Raw genomic sequence first — 15,177 nt, 5'->3', positions numbered from 1 at the left:
TGCGCCGGTGTTTACGCAAAGACAGGATTGATAAACAGTGTCAAGAAATACAGGTGTCTGATGGAGCCTTCAGCTGAGGGAGACATGAAGAAAGGAAAAGCAACTCAGACGAGACAAAGTGCCCTGGAAACATTTGCTTAAAAAAATTCTCTTACATTCAGAGTCGCCCTTAAGGAGAAATATTTATGGATAGAGGGGTTCTCTTTCTTTATAACATAAGATTGTGGCTCTATGAGTAATGAATGATTAGGTTTACACTGTTAAGGGGTGATCTTGGAGATTGTCTCACCTCTTGAAGACTGTTTCTCTTCGTATTAAGTGTTTTTGGTTGCCAGACACATTTCATAAGCACATTTTTGTGTAGAATGCTAAAAATAAGTAAGGTTATGTCAGGATGGAGGAATTTTAAAGTAAATTCATGTGCCTAAAGGGGTTGTAAATAGACATGCTGAAACATGTTTTGCTTGATTTCTGAGTAGGAGTCCAGACTTTGATGGCATTGTTTGATAAAGCCAGGGTGGAAAGGTTTGTTGCAAAGCCATTGACTTGTATGAATGAGCTTGAAGAACAAGTTTTAGCCCCTTTTTATTATTACACACTTAAAAACATCTTCCTGCACATTCCCCAGAGTTTCATGTTGTGGCCGGTCCATCCTCTGCTGTTCACTAACATCCTGCTGCTCGCTGCATATTTAAGGCAGAAAAGCCCCTGGGGTTTAAGGCTCTGCTGTGTCTGTTCTCAGTGCTCTGTGGTTATTCTTAAGTTCTTAAGAATAAGTGGTTTGCTTGGTGAAAGACAAGTGCAATATTTCTCTAAACCTAAACCTGTTGCACGACCAAGATGCTGTCACAGACTTAACATAAAGGAGATGAGGTGTGTTTCTGCTGATGTGATTGGATCTGCTGCTTCACCCACTGTAGCTGAAAGAATTCCACTTCAGACAGTGTCAGACTGTAGTGAAGAGACTAAATTGATTTTTGGTGTCCTTGGTTTTGTGGACTATGACGACTGGGTAGTGTTGTGTTTGCTACAAAACACACTTTGTCTGCCTTAACGCTATATTTGATCATTCTACCAAAAGAACCTTTAGGCCATGTATTGATTTTAACCTTACCACAGAGTTTTAGCTATCGTCTAGAAGCCAAATTGACACAGAGATGAGAGGCATCTGTCTGAGTCAGCTCAGTGGGGGATTGATTGCATCATAGGCTCACTCTGCAGTATTAATCAAAGCTTCACATTACAAGGTCAGGGAAAGGGAAAACCTGAGTTTGGAGACAAAGAGTCGAAGCCTAGTTGTACGCTTATTTGGTGAAAATATGATGATCCTTTGATCACAGCACTTAATCAGCTTCCTGTGAAATCTGCTAAATTTCCAAGCCTTTATTTGTTCAAGTCATTTTATTGTCACATAAATCTGTCAGCTTGTGTGCTTCAGACATAAGTGATAATGCTCATTTGGAGGTAGGCAGGGAGGGATTATGTCAGGCAGTATCTGTATCTGTGTGGCAGGAACTGATCAGAAAGTTTTGGGGTTTCTGTCCTGCCAGAACTTAATGAATGTGTGGCTGAAATTTTCATTTGTGGCCACATCCAGGCAAAGTCAGAGCAGCTGTTTTACCTTTGGGCTCCCGGCATAGCTCAGCCTGTAGAGAGGGTGAACAAGTGTAAAGCAAAATTAGATGCATAGCAAACAGTTTAGTCTTAAACTTTTAAAATCCTTTAGTGTCGAGGAGTTCCAATGAAAAATGTACTGTGCTGTTTTTTTTTACCTATATGTGAAACCCTAAAGTGATGAGGATGAGGATGGACCTGACATTTAAATGCTACTCTACCACACTTCCCACTGCCCCTTGATGATTATTTAAGCAGGTTTCCCCTACCTTGTTCCTACATGACACTAAAAACACAACCATTGCCAAACAGAGCAAACCCATGAGCCACCACACAGCCTAGATAACTTTAAGGCAGGCACTGAAGTACTCCAGATTGATTTTTCTAAACTTTGCAGTCCAATTCAGCTATTCTTTTCACTACTCTCTGCAAAAAGCTCACATGACAAATCATGAGATGTTCAGTCTGCTGAGCTGCAAAGTTGTGTCTGTATTCTAGCAGTGTGGGCAAGGGTTTGCCTACAAGGGTGTGAAGCTTTCATGCAGAGCGACTGCAGTTGTACCCGTTTACAGAATGTAGCAGGACTTTACTGCTGTGCTGTGATGGAGAAGATGATGAGGGTATAGTGTGGTTGCTTAGTTTGCTCGAGCATGATGGTACTTATTTATGCTTCTGTAACGAATATAGCTGCTCAGTTAAAGTGAGTCCTGTCTATAAGCTTGAAGAGCTGAGTCATGTTTGAAGTGATGGTTTTTTAAATAACATTTTCATTACCACAGCACAGCTTTTCTTTGTTATATGGAACCCACTTTCTGCTTTCTCCCCTCTGAGTTATATTTGTGTTCCCTGACTCACAGGTGAAAATAATACTTATTTGTGTTATACTGAGCCATGATGGTCCCTTGGTTCATCAGCTGTGTAAAACAGCCTGTTTTAGCTCTTCTGATTGGCTGTGCCCCACAACAGAAGGTTTGAACAGTGGGTGTATGGGGCTGTTGTACTTTAAAATGACTATATTCTCCTCTCAATAATACACAGCCAAGAACAGAAAATTACTGTCTGTAGATGAGCATTTTTAGCAGTATGAAGCCTAAGTTTTTGGCTCCTGCACATATGACCCCATTTCTGAAAACTTTGGCCCTGTTTAACACGAGCATTCACTTTAAAGGATGGTGTTCAACGTTCAAGTAATGCATATCGTCCCTGTTGTGCTCTGTATTACAAACCCCCTGACTTAGTTTAACACAGACTGCTAAAGCATATCACCCAAAAAACAAAGAACATCTCTGGAATTCTTTGAAAACTTGCCCTGTGTGGGAAGAGACGTAGTTACAGGAAGAGTTCGGGCAATCTTTCCAGTCAACGCTGCCTGTAGAGGTGCCGCATACCTGTAAAATCAAACTTTTCCTCTTCAACTATTAGCTCTGCTTCCTGGCACAGGAAAGGCTTGCAAATGCTGAATGTGATTTTTTTTTTTTTTTTTTTTTTTTTTTTTATTATTATTCTTACCACACAACATTAAACTTGCTATGTGAGATGAAGAGTAGACAGGTTTTTTTGACAGCTAGCTTTATTGTTTACAGTAAATAAAGGAGCTTGATTAACCAGGAGTACCAATAGACCAGAACCAATAAATGAAACCATGATCTGAGATTAGTTCTTAATGAAGGATATGCTAAATGTTTAAATGTTTTTCTTTTTTTTTTTTTATTATTATGAAAAGCTTAGCTTGGTCTCTCACATAATTATAGCTGTGACTGATCTGATGAAATGTTTAAAAAAAAAAAAAAAGGCTGCAGTGGACACTTCATGCTGTGCGTATAGTGTTTCTTTTGAATGTTGCTTTTCTTCTTTCTGCAGTTTTCTATCAGTTACATTGACTGATTAGTTGCTCATACTATTTAGTACAAACATTTTACCAGGGAAATGTGTGGACTCCCTTTGGAAATTGAATAACTTTTTTTTTTTTCCTTTTTAGAAAATCTTTAAGAATGTTAACATTTTGTCTTTTTCACGAAGCTTCAAATTAATGCATTTAAGTCTGCTCTAAAGTCACAGTGCAGTAAATGTTGTCTCTGCCGGTTGTGTGTTTCAGAATGACCAGCAGCTGGATTGTGCTCTGGACCTGATGAGGCGTCTGCCTCCTCAGCAGATTGAGAAGAACCTCAGTGACCTCATTGACCTGGTGAGTTGCTGTCAGATTAGGTCAGATTTCCTTATAACGAAACAAACACAGCAGGATGAGGCTATATTAAATCTGAAATGCAATGTGAATGAAACCGTGTATTCCAGGAGTACGAAGTCTTCTGTGGTAAGAGGTTAGAATGAGGAATTGACAAGATGGCTTCACTTCTTATTCTTGGGAACAGCTGATACACAACTGAAAGTGAAATATGTTCTTCTCTAGAGTGTCTGTATTGAGTCGAAAAAATTACCTTGAAAAGGAAACCCACTTCTTAAAGTTTATATAGCCTATGCTTTTAAACCTGTATATGTTATATTTTAAATGTATTAGAAAAGTAGAGAACACTCACCAGCCACTTTATTATGTATACCTCTTCAACTGCTTGTTTATGCAAATATCTAAGCAGCCAGTTACAGCACAGCAGTAGACTTCATCAAGACGACCTGCGGAAGTTCAGACTGAGCATCAGAATGGGGAAGAGAGTTGATCTAAGTGACTTTGAATGTGGCAAGGTTGTTACAGACAGGCTGGTCTTAGTATTTCAGAAACTGCTGATCTGATGGGATTTTCTCCACGCAAGCATCTCCAGGGTTTACAGAGAATGGTCTGAAAAAGAGAAAATACGAGAAATCAGGAGTTCTCTGGGTGAAAATGCCTTGTTGATGTCAGAGGTCAGAGAACGGCCGGACTGCTTTGGGAAGGCAACAGTAACTCAAATAATCACTTGTTACAATCAAGGTACGCAGAAGAGCATCTCTGAATGCACAACATGTTGAACCTTGAAGCAGATGGACTACAGCAGCAGAAGACCATATTGGTTGTGACTCTTGTCAGCAAAGAACAGGAAACTGAGGCTACAGTTCACATAGGCTCACTAAAATTGGACAGTTGAAGACTGGAAAAATGTTGCCTGGTCTGTTGAGTCTCGATTTCTGGTTTGACATTCAGATGTTAGGGTTGGAATTTGGCATAAATATGAAAGCATGAATTCATCCTGCCTGTATCAATGGTTCAGGCTGCTGGTGGTGGTGTAATGGTGTGGGGGGTTATTTCCTTGGCACCCTTTGGGCCCCTTAGTACCAACCGTGCATCGTTTAAATGCCACAGCTGAGATAAGGATTGTTGCTGACCGTGTCCATCCCTTTATGACAGCAGTGTACCCATTTTCTGATGGTTGCTTCCAGCATGATAACCCACTGTGTCACAAAGCTCAGATAAGCGCAAACCATCTCAAACTGGTTTCTTGAAAATGGCAATAAGTGCACTGTATTCAAATGGCCTCCACAGTCACCAGATTTCAGTCCAAGAATGGAGCAGCTTTGGGATGTGGTGAAATGGGAGATCTGCATCATGAATGTGCAGCTGACGAAGCTGCAGCAACTGTGATGCTATCATGTCAATATGGACCAAAATCTCCAAGGAATGTTTCCAGCACATTGTTAAATCCTTGCCAGAAAGACTTAAGACTGCTCTGAATGCAAAAGGGGGTCCAATCCACTCCTAGAATGTACCAAATTGTCTGGTGAGTGTAAATGCCAAAAATAGTACAATACTGTGACATATTTGTGGGGTCATTGTGGCAATTTGTGGCTCTGTGTGAATTATAATATGCATTTGTTTCATCAAGCTATCATAGAAAGCCAGATGGTCTGATTTAGAAAAAGATGTTTCAGATAATCACATGATTCTATGTCTTGTAGTATTTGCATATCTCTATATCTGGTATTTATTTCCATATTATACAAGAGTGACTGTTGCTACACACCCATGTGTCATCTGGGTAACTATTTTCAGCATTTTAAAAACTGTTTATTTAGCAGTTTGTTTGTGCACAGTGTGGAAGTGGCAACACCTAAAAAAAAAAAACAAACAAACTTCTGTCTGTGTCTGAATTGTTACTTCCCTCACTACAGTTTTCTGTTTTGAAATTAGTCGAGTTGCCCAGTACATTTAACAGCAGTGCCAGCTAAAGCTGTCAGATTATAACTGGACACAAATCAAATCACACTTGTACCTTTGTTTGCATTGCACCTTATTTTTGTGAGTATATCTGTACCCTTTCAGCCAGACCCCCACCTGGTCAACTTCCTCTTCTTTCACCATTAACCTCTGTCCCCCCCACACACATGTGCTCTTTCCTTACCCTACGACCACTGTGTCTGGTTGTTAGTGATCATTATCACACCTGTCAATCACCTCCGCTGCCAGGCACTTTTGGCTCAATCCTCTGCTCACACTCTTCCATGTAATCATCTGAAATCACCTCTTTCTTTTCTCCTCCTCTTCTCCTTTCTAACCAACCCCCCCATCCACCCGCCACCGCCACATGCTCTTCCCACTCTTTCCAGCCAGTTTGGGCTGCCAGGTGTGTGTGTGTGTGTGTGTGTGTGTGTGTGTGTGTGTGTGTGTGTGTGTGGTGTGTGTGTGTGTGTGTTTGGGGGTATGTGGGCTTTTTTCAGGATAACAGGGCCTCCTTTGTGTCTATGCGCTGATGCAGTAAAACATAACTAAGGGACTCCATGTCAGTCTGTGAGAACTAATTTGTACCCCCCTCATCCTCCAGATATTATGTTTCTCAATGAGATTTTATTCCATCTCCTCTCAGTAACTTCTGCTTATGGGGTGAAAGTGGAATGTGAGCGAAAGATGAGAACTTAAGTGTTTTCATCTACAATAAGAATATCGCATGATATGATCCTCTGTTTTGTTAGACTGTTCCTCCATGCACCAGTGACTTTTTCTTTCTGAAGCTGGCATCTGTTATAGGAAGTCTGATTTTACCAAAACATCTTTTTATCTCTCTTGAATACTCTCATGTCATACAGAACATATTTTATGAAATGTTTGAGGAGTTTAGATGTTCTGCAGCTGCTGTAATAAATCATCTATGGTCATGTACTGAGCTTTTTCTCCCTGTGTTTGCATCCAGGTGCCCAGTCTGTGTGAGGACCTCCTCTCCTCTGTGGACCAGCCCCTCAAGATTGCACGGGACAAAGTGGTGGGGAAAGACTATCTGCTCTGTGATTACAACCGAGACGGCGACTCCTACAGGTAGAGTTCATAACTGCACTTCAGCCCACTCAAAGCAACCTACACTGCCAGCTGAGGGGGAAGACACTATTTTGTTGGACTGCCTTTAGCTTTGATGATGGCATGAGTTCACTGTATTTTAATAAGTTTATGCAATGTCAAAATATTTATTTCCATCTAGAGTTGCATCAATTTCTTTGCCAAGAACTTGTATCGATGATGGGAAAGTAAGAACTCTGCGTAAAGTCGTCTCTAGCACATCCAAAAGATTCTCAATGGGGTTAAGGACTCTGTGGTCACCAGTCCATATGAAAATCGTCCCATGCTCCCTGAGCCGCGCTTTCACAGTTTGAGCCCAATGAAGCCTGGCATTGTCATTTCTAAATGTGCCTGTGCCCTTAGGTGAAGTAAAAAAAAAACCTGGTCATTCAGTATATTCAGGTAGTTATCTAACCTCATTTATTTGCTGAACCTAAACCTGACTAATCTCAGATCATAAAATCCACACAGGCTTGTACGGTAGGCACTTCATCCGTCGTTCCTCTTACCCTGATGAACCCATCACTCTGGATAAATCTGGACTTATCAGACCACATGAGCCTTTTCCATTGCTCCAGAGTCCAGTCTTTATGCTCCATAGCAGATTGAAAATGGTAGTTTAAGAAATGAGCCGCAACTCATAATCAGCATGTCTGCTGATGTAAAATGGCAAATGAAGTCAAAGATTTTATTTGATGTGCTAAAAGACAACAAGATACCCAAGTTGCTGAAAATTCACATTTTTAAAAATTTGTGTCTTAACAAAATCAGCATGTTATTTAGCTCTGTGTGAAAATTTATGGCCAGGAAACCACTGATTTACCCCGTGCAGAGCCACAGTAACAAGCAGATTCATACAGATTCATGACAGTATAACAGTACACATACATATAACAGTACATATAACAGTGTGGTTATCAAATAGAAAAACCAGGCTAGATATAAAATAAAAATGAAACTTCAAAAAACACCCTTCATTCATATTACTGTAAACTGTGACTGTCTTTGATGTTTGGATTTTTGCTTGTATAATACAAGCAGTATTAGTAAGATTTCACTTCGAGCATGTCAGTGTTTCTGTTTTAAAACCTAGTATCACAAGAAGCTGTTTAATAAATAAAGGGAGGGAAAAAATCAATGAAAACACCTCTGTCCAAACTCTTTCATTCATCAGATCCCCGTGGAGTAATAAGTATGAACCTCCCATTGAAGACGGTGCAATGCCTTCAGCACGCCTGAGGAAACTTGAGGTTGAGGCAAACAATGCCTTCGACCAGTACAGAGACCTGTAAGTACCAGCAAGAAATCTAATGGTGAGTGTTAATAAACTGTCAGTTTCAGCCTCTTATGTCATCTGATGTCTGTTATTCAGGTATTTTGAAGGTGGGGGGTTTCCTCTGTGTACCTCTGGGATTTGGATCATGGCTTTGCAGGAGTTATTTCTCATTAAGAAGGCCGGGGGATGGATCCAAGAAGATCAAAGGGTGTTGGGACTCCATCCATGTGGTGGAGGTGCAGGTGAGAAGCAGATGACTGACACTGATATTTAGCAGCTGTACCATTGACAGCAGGGAAGCTTCTAGCATCCATGTCCTGTTGCCAGATTCAGGTTAAAGGTGCAGTGTTTGGCTTGACTGTCTGACGTTTAGGTTCAGTAATTGTTCGTCACAGGTTTTATGCATTTAAAAACAGTTGTTGGAAAGCTTTTAGTGCACTTAGGGCAATGGGTCAGGTTACATCAGCTGAGTAGTTGTCTTTCCTGTTATAGTTCTTGGATAATAACACGTGAAAATCTTTGCATAATTGCTTGTTGTGACTATTTTTGTGAGCAGGAGAAGTCCAGTGGTCGTACTGCTCACTACAAACTCACCTCCACTGTCATGCTGTGGCTCCAGACAACGAAACTGGCTCTGGTACCATGAACCTGGGTGGCAGCCTTACAAGACAGGTAGGGTGTCGAACTAAACAGAAAACTTGCTGCTGATTAGTCCACCATGCTGTAGTCATTAATGAACTGAACATGTTACCTTTTTCAACAGATGGAAAAAGACGAGACAGTTGGAGAGTCCTCACCCCACATTGCCAACATCGGACGCCTCGTTGAAGTCAGTAAAACTGCTAACTTAACCCTCCCCTCTCTCTCCTGCTCTCTCTCTCTCTCTGATGCAGTAATGCTGCTCACTTGTAGAGTAAAATGACTGCTGTGTTTCTCCTGAATGGGTCTCCTATGCAGGATTCTGCAGGGCATGAATAGTCATATGATAAACAAACTAATCCACCAGCTGATTTGTGTTTTGTGTGTCTCTTCCCGCAGTGCTAGTCATCCTGCTCTACATGTAAAGACCTAAAACAGTGTGAAAGGGGTATGAAACCTGTTGAGGGGAAGCCTTAACATTACAATACCACAGTGCTACTTCACACTGTGGCTAGAAATTGGCTTTGTGGTTAAATTAAGCCGTCAACACATGCTGATAGATCAGCAAACATGCATTTCTATTTTGATATTTCAATCAGAATAAATTTATTGTGACACAAAATCTGAAACAAAAAAAAATGTAGTGTTCATACCAGCTATGTGTTGGCTGCCTATAGGCAGGGATGACAGTATGTGAAGAAAGTGGTTTGAAATGGCCTTGACTCTGTTGCAGCTGTGCAAAATTTTATGTTGATGGATAAGATAACATTTATTTTCATTTTCATGACATCTCTATTATGATATCTTTGTATATTTGCATATAACAGGTACTGCTGGAATTTTTTTGGAGATTTTTTTGCATAAGCAGATCATAAGTAAAATCCTTAGCATGCAGTAGATAGTAAGCCACAGTCACAGTGGCTGTAGATACTCCTTGATTCTTCTGCTTCACCTTTAGCAGCACCAGTGAGGAAAAAATCCCTTTGTTACGTAGAACATTACCCAACTTTTACATACTTTTCCATCATGTTCTCACACATCCATATTCACTCAGTAAAGCGGTTACGCATTAAACAGAAAAATAGAGGTAGGAATTGTAATGGCTAATAATGCTTACATTTTTTTCCAGGACATGGAGAACAAGATTCGCTCCACACTGAATGAAATCTACTTTGGGAAGACCAAGGACATCGTCAACGGCCTGAGGTACTGCTGCATAAGCTTTCTGCATGATGGGATCAGTGTTTTTAACAGCGCTTCCAGTCAGCTGCTCTCCTCTTCTACTTGTTTCAGCCTTGTTGACCTGTTCAGCGTAGATGTTTTCTTGCCACCTGTGTTTTCAGTCTCAGCACTTTAGCTGATTATTTGATTCTGCTTTTGCTGCCCCTCTATTCAGTTTCATTTTGTCGTCTTTTCACTACATATACTCCTTCCCCATACCCAGAAATGGGAAGCTCGAGACCGACATTTCGAACCTGTGTCGAGCTTATGAAGTGAGGTGTTTCAAAACACTGCTCCAAATTGTGGTTCAGATGACCCTGGTCACATGACCGTGGCTAATTGAGGTTTTATAATGTAACTATATGTTACATCGAAGCAGTCCACAACTATTGTGATTGGCCTGTTCAGTACCATTGATTCCTCCTGTGCATTTCCAGCTAGGTTTTTGCTGCAGTTGAAGGAATATAAGGACTCTCAAATGTCAGCAGATTCCTGGAGGGAGATTGCTGAAACTATCAGAATGGATGTGAGAGAATGTACAAAGAAATGGATGAACTTAAGGGATAAATATATTTGGCCACGACAAAGAGTGGTCACTTTTTCCCCCTGGAAGGAGGGGAAAAAGTCCCAGCATTTCATTTATTTCTATCATGGCTGGCACCGCATATAAAACACTGGGACATGACCACAAGGTAATTAACACCACACACAAGCTTCAAGGCTGGCCACGGCATCGACCACGTGGATAGGTTACATCATAGGCTCTATAAAGATTCACCGCAGAAGTCTAAATTAGTCATTACTCGCAGCTTGTAGGTTTGACTGACGGTGTGTCGAACAAACCCAGTGACACCGTAGTTTCCCAGAAAGCTTAAATCATGATCAGCAGCCACAGCACAGGACTCAACTCACGGTACCTGCAGAGCAACTGCTTATACCACTGTATACATCAAAAGCTTCCTCCCTGATGCATTTGTTCCAAGGATACATGATCCACTAGTTTATTGGCAGGAACAATGCTTGGCAAAAAATTACCTGTCTATACTCAGAAGAAGCCAACTGCTGACAAATATTTTTTTTAATGTAAATTTTTATATATTACAAATGTAGACATAATTACTTGATTTTCCTCTTATTCATCTTTATTTTCTATAAACATAATTGGCTACATTCATTCACATTTCACTCCAATGTAGACAAAATATCTTCGACAAAGATATGGGGCTTACACTTAGCAAAAGCAGCCAGAAGCTGTCACTGTGGAGATGCATTTCAGATTGTTTCAAAAGCTCAATACTATTCCGGCACAATTGCTTCCAACGTGTCAGTGTTTCATGAAGCCATCGCTACCCATAGCCTTTCCTCAACTGTTCCTATCTTTCTTTTTTGTTATTGCCCTTCATGCCACATTTCCGCTTCCATTTTTATCAGTGTGTCTCCTCTTTTTAATCCCTCTGTCATCTCTCTTTCCTTGCTGGCTCTCCTCTGTGCTCCAGATCTATTGAGTCTTTGCGTGACAACCAAAAGTACTGGCAGCTCCAAAAGGAGCTGTCACAGGTGCTCACCCAGCGTCAGACCTCCATTGAAAAGGGGTCAAAGGTACAACTTGGCATGGGGGACTTTGTATATGTGGGTGTGTCTATTTTTGTGTTAAGGTTTAGACCTTTTGGAATGAGGACATAACCTTAAAAACACTAAAAAATGGATCCTTACAGTTTCTGTAAGTCATTATTTACTGGGAGATTTTGCCTTTATTTAGATACAGTAAGGAGAGAGATATTTATGGGGAAAAATATCATGGGGGGGGTGACATGCAACATTTTTTTTTAAATATATAATAAAAACAAGAACAGACTTTAAAGAGTGTGAAGGCTGATGTTCAAAGGGAAATAAAAATTTAGAAAAATTTAAAGCCACACTTTTTTCCCCAAATACTTTATCTACGTCTACTATTAGTTTTTTGGCATGATCGTCATGCAGTGTTGAAGATTGAGCAGCTGTATAGTCGTGTAGTTTGGGTTTTGTTTACCTTTGCAATCAACAGTTGATATGTGAGGGAGTAACACACTAACCAAGTCAGAGTATTCAAATGACTCACTCGCGTGTTGTGTTGCAGTCTGTTGCCCTAATAAGGTTTTCCAGAATGATGTGTTTACTCAGCATGTTGCACATAAAACAGTGTGTGAAAGCACAGCACAGAAAAGTAAACAGGAAATGGATGGTTAACGGGATGGCATTTTCAGAAGAGTACAGAAAAAGTGAATATGTTCACATACACTCACCGGAGACTGTGTTAGGCACACCTTGCTAGTACTGGGTTGGACCTCTCCTCCAGAACTGCCATAGCTCTTCATTGCATGGTACATGTTGACATGATGGCATCACAGTCAGCAACAATAGTACTCGGGTATGCTGTGGTGTTTAAACAGTGCTTGCTCGGTACTAAGGGGCCCAAAATGTGCCAGTAGACCACACACACACACACACACACACACACACACACACACACACACACACACACACACACCACTCCCACCTTGTGGGTGGGATGGATTCATGCTTTCATGTTATTTACACCAAATTCTGACCTTTCCATCTGAATTCTGCAACAAAAATCGAGACTCATCCGACCAGGAAATGTTTTTCCAGTGTACTGTTGTCCAGTTTTGGTGACCCTGTGTGAATTGTAGCCTCAGTTTCCTGTTTTTAGCTGACAGGAGTGGCACCGGGTGCACTTTTCTGTTGCTGTAGCCCATCTACTTAAAGGTTCGTGCTGTGTTCAGAGATGCTCTTCTGCATACCTTGATAATGAGTGGTTATTTGAGCTACTGTTGCCTTCCTATCAGCATGAAGCAGTCTGGTCATTCTCCTCTGACCGCTAAAGTCAGCAAAAGGCGTTTTCACCCAGAAAACTGCCTCTCACTGGATGTTTTCTTTTCTTTTCTTTTTGGACCATTCTCTGTAAAACCTGGAGATGTTGTACAGATAGATCAGCAGTTTCTAAAATATTCAGACCAGCCCATCTGGCACTGACAGCCATGCCATGTTGCTGTCATGTAATTGGCTGATTGGGTATTTGCATTAATGAGCGTTTGAACAGGTTTATCTAATGAGTGTTCGGTGAGTGTAAATTCTATAAATTTGTCATTGCTCTTAAAATGTTGGGGGCATAATAGTGCTAAAAATTCAACTGCATGTCAACAAACAACTGTAACTGTTGGTCATGCATGCAGTGTGTATGCATCTAACATGTTGTGATAACCATATATAATCTCCGTAGGGAGAAGTTGGTTAAAAAAATCTCCCCACAGAGAGGAAGAACTGAATTGTTACTAATACATTTCTTACAGCCCAAGTGTTTGTGTCACTGGAGGAATGTTTCTGTGCCCTTTTGCTGTTTTCCTGCTTGATTTTTGCACAAACTGACTTTTTCTCCTCCCTTTTTGTGTCTCCTCCACACAGGAGTGTGCAGACTCTGGCTGACAAGTCAAAGCAGGAGGCTCTGAAGGTCGACCTGATGGAGGCACTCAAACGCAAACATAACAGCTAGAGATGCTACTGTCGTTTTCCTCTCTCTCTCTCTCTCTCTCTCTCTCTCTCTTTCTGACTCTCTCTCTCTCTCTTTCTGACTCTCTCTCTCTCTGACTCTCTCTCTCTGACTCTCTCTCTGACTCTCTCTCTCTCTCTGTCTCATCTCTGCCATCTTTTCTCTGTTTCTTTACATCTCTTCCTTCATGCCTGTTTCAGTGCTGCACTCTTGTTTATTTGTGGAAAAACAAAAAAGGAGAAATGCTTAGCTTTTTTTTTTTTTTTTCTCTGTCTGGTTTTGTTTTCATGCATCTTATCTGCCATGAAGCCATTCACTCACGCTCTGTTTGTCTTCTCCCCTCTCTTCTCTCTCTCTCTCTCTCTCTGTACCATGTTATGATAGTATGATTAGTATTATCACGGTTAATGATAATCTCGAGGGTCATCGTAGTAATAAAACCCGATGTTCTCACAGCTGATGTGTCCTCAGTCAATTTGTAACGAGCGACTCTGGCCCTGTTCTTCCCCAATGACGAGGACACAGACTGTGCAGTAGGTGGTGGAGATTTGGCAGCGGTGTCATTATGTTCATCAAATTATATTCTTGCACCTATTTTTGTCTGACACCCCCACCCCACTGATATATTTGTATAGAATTAAAACTGTCCGTGTATAACGAGTGGTTATTCTTCTGGCCGATGTAAATGGTGCAAACATGAGGGCGGCCTTTCTGTGTGAACAAGAAGGTTTTTACACTCTGTCCACATGCATGTGAGCCTTTGTGGAGCTGCAGAGGGTGGAAATGTAAACTTCTCAAACATAGGGATGGACTCTTATCACCGGGTACACCCTCATCATAATCAACTCCCCCCCCCCCCCAAACACACACACACTGTATAACATGACAGTTGCTTCCCCTTTGTTCAGCCTGTTCACGTCTTCTCTCTCCTCACCTACTATGTCTTTGTTGGGGGTCACAGTTTGTCTCGGTGTCACAGTGGAAACCTGTGTTTCCATTTTGGAGGGGAATCTTTGTTGTATTTTTTTTTTTGTTTGTTTGTTTTTATTTTGTAAAGCTTATGACTCATATTGTATTAGAGCCTCCAGCAACAATAAAAATTGTAAAAAGCTACACTTCCTGTGGTTTTATCCTTTCTGTGAAATTGATGCACTGTGAAGATGCTGAACAGAAGAAAAATCATTAAATGGGAAATTGTAAGAAAAAATGGCACCATTTGAACACCCAAACTTTAGCTTTGGCCTTGCACTGAATATTTAGAAACTGTATGTGTGTGTGTACATGTGTTTTTTGGTTTTTAAAAGAACTTACTGCTTCTGGTGCTTTTAAATTTGTAATTGTGCCTTTCCGCACTGAAGCATCTGCAAGCAGTGATGTGATTTGGCATCTTTAAAGCGTCTCACCTCGTCTGTTCAGAAACACTGAATTTGCTATAAAAAGATACGGCTTTGATCTAGAGTTCTTATTAAGCTTATAAACATTTTTTACTATATCTATGTTGTCTTGAAAGTTGCAGCCAGCTAAAATATCAGCTTCTAAATGAAATGGGAGCGTTCTCCATCTTTTACCAAAGAACAACATCTCAGAACTGTCATCAGATATGATCTGAACTCAGAAATTATATGG

At 40.8% G+C, this 15,177-nt stretch overlaps 1 protein-coding gene across 1 annotated transcript; it reads left to right on the top strand.

Moving 5' to 3' along the window:
• The first annotated feature begins 1,450 nt into the window (after nt 1-1,450).
• capzb (capping actin protein of muscle Z-line subunit beta) lies at nt 1,451-14,666 on the top strand. Its single transcript, XM_030728851.1, is given in 13 exon segments — nt 1,451-1,464; nt 3,667-3,799; nt 6,729-6,850; nt 8,043-8,156; nt 8,241-8,253; nt 8,256-8,309; nt 8,312-8,386; nt 8,701-8,761; nt 8,764-8,816; nt 8,908-8,973; nt 9,913-9,989; nt 11,501-11,603; nt 13,467-14,666. Coding segments are annotated over 13 exon segments (906 nt in total). The 3' UTR covers nt 13,488-14,666.
• Nucleotides 14,667-15,177: the final 511 nt, after the last annotated feature.

Source organism: Archocentrus centrarchus, chromosome 5 (genome assembly GCF_007364275.1).
Source record: "Archocentrus centrarchus isolate MPI-CPG fArcCen1 chromosome 5, fArcCen1, whole genome shotgun sequence".
Taxonomy (NCBI): Eukaryota; Metazoa; Chordata; class Actinopteri; order Cichliformes; family Cichlidae; genus Archocentrus; species Archocentrus centrarchus.
The sequence above is the reverse complement of the archived record's forward strand: the minus strand, read 5'-3'. Positions and strand labels throughout refer to the sequence as shown.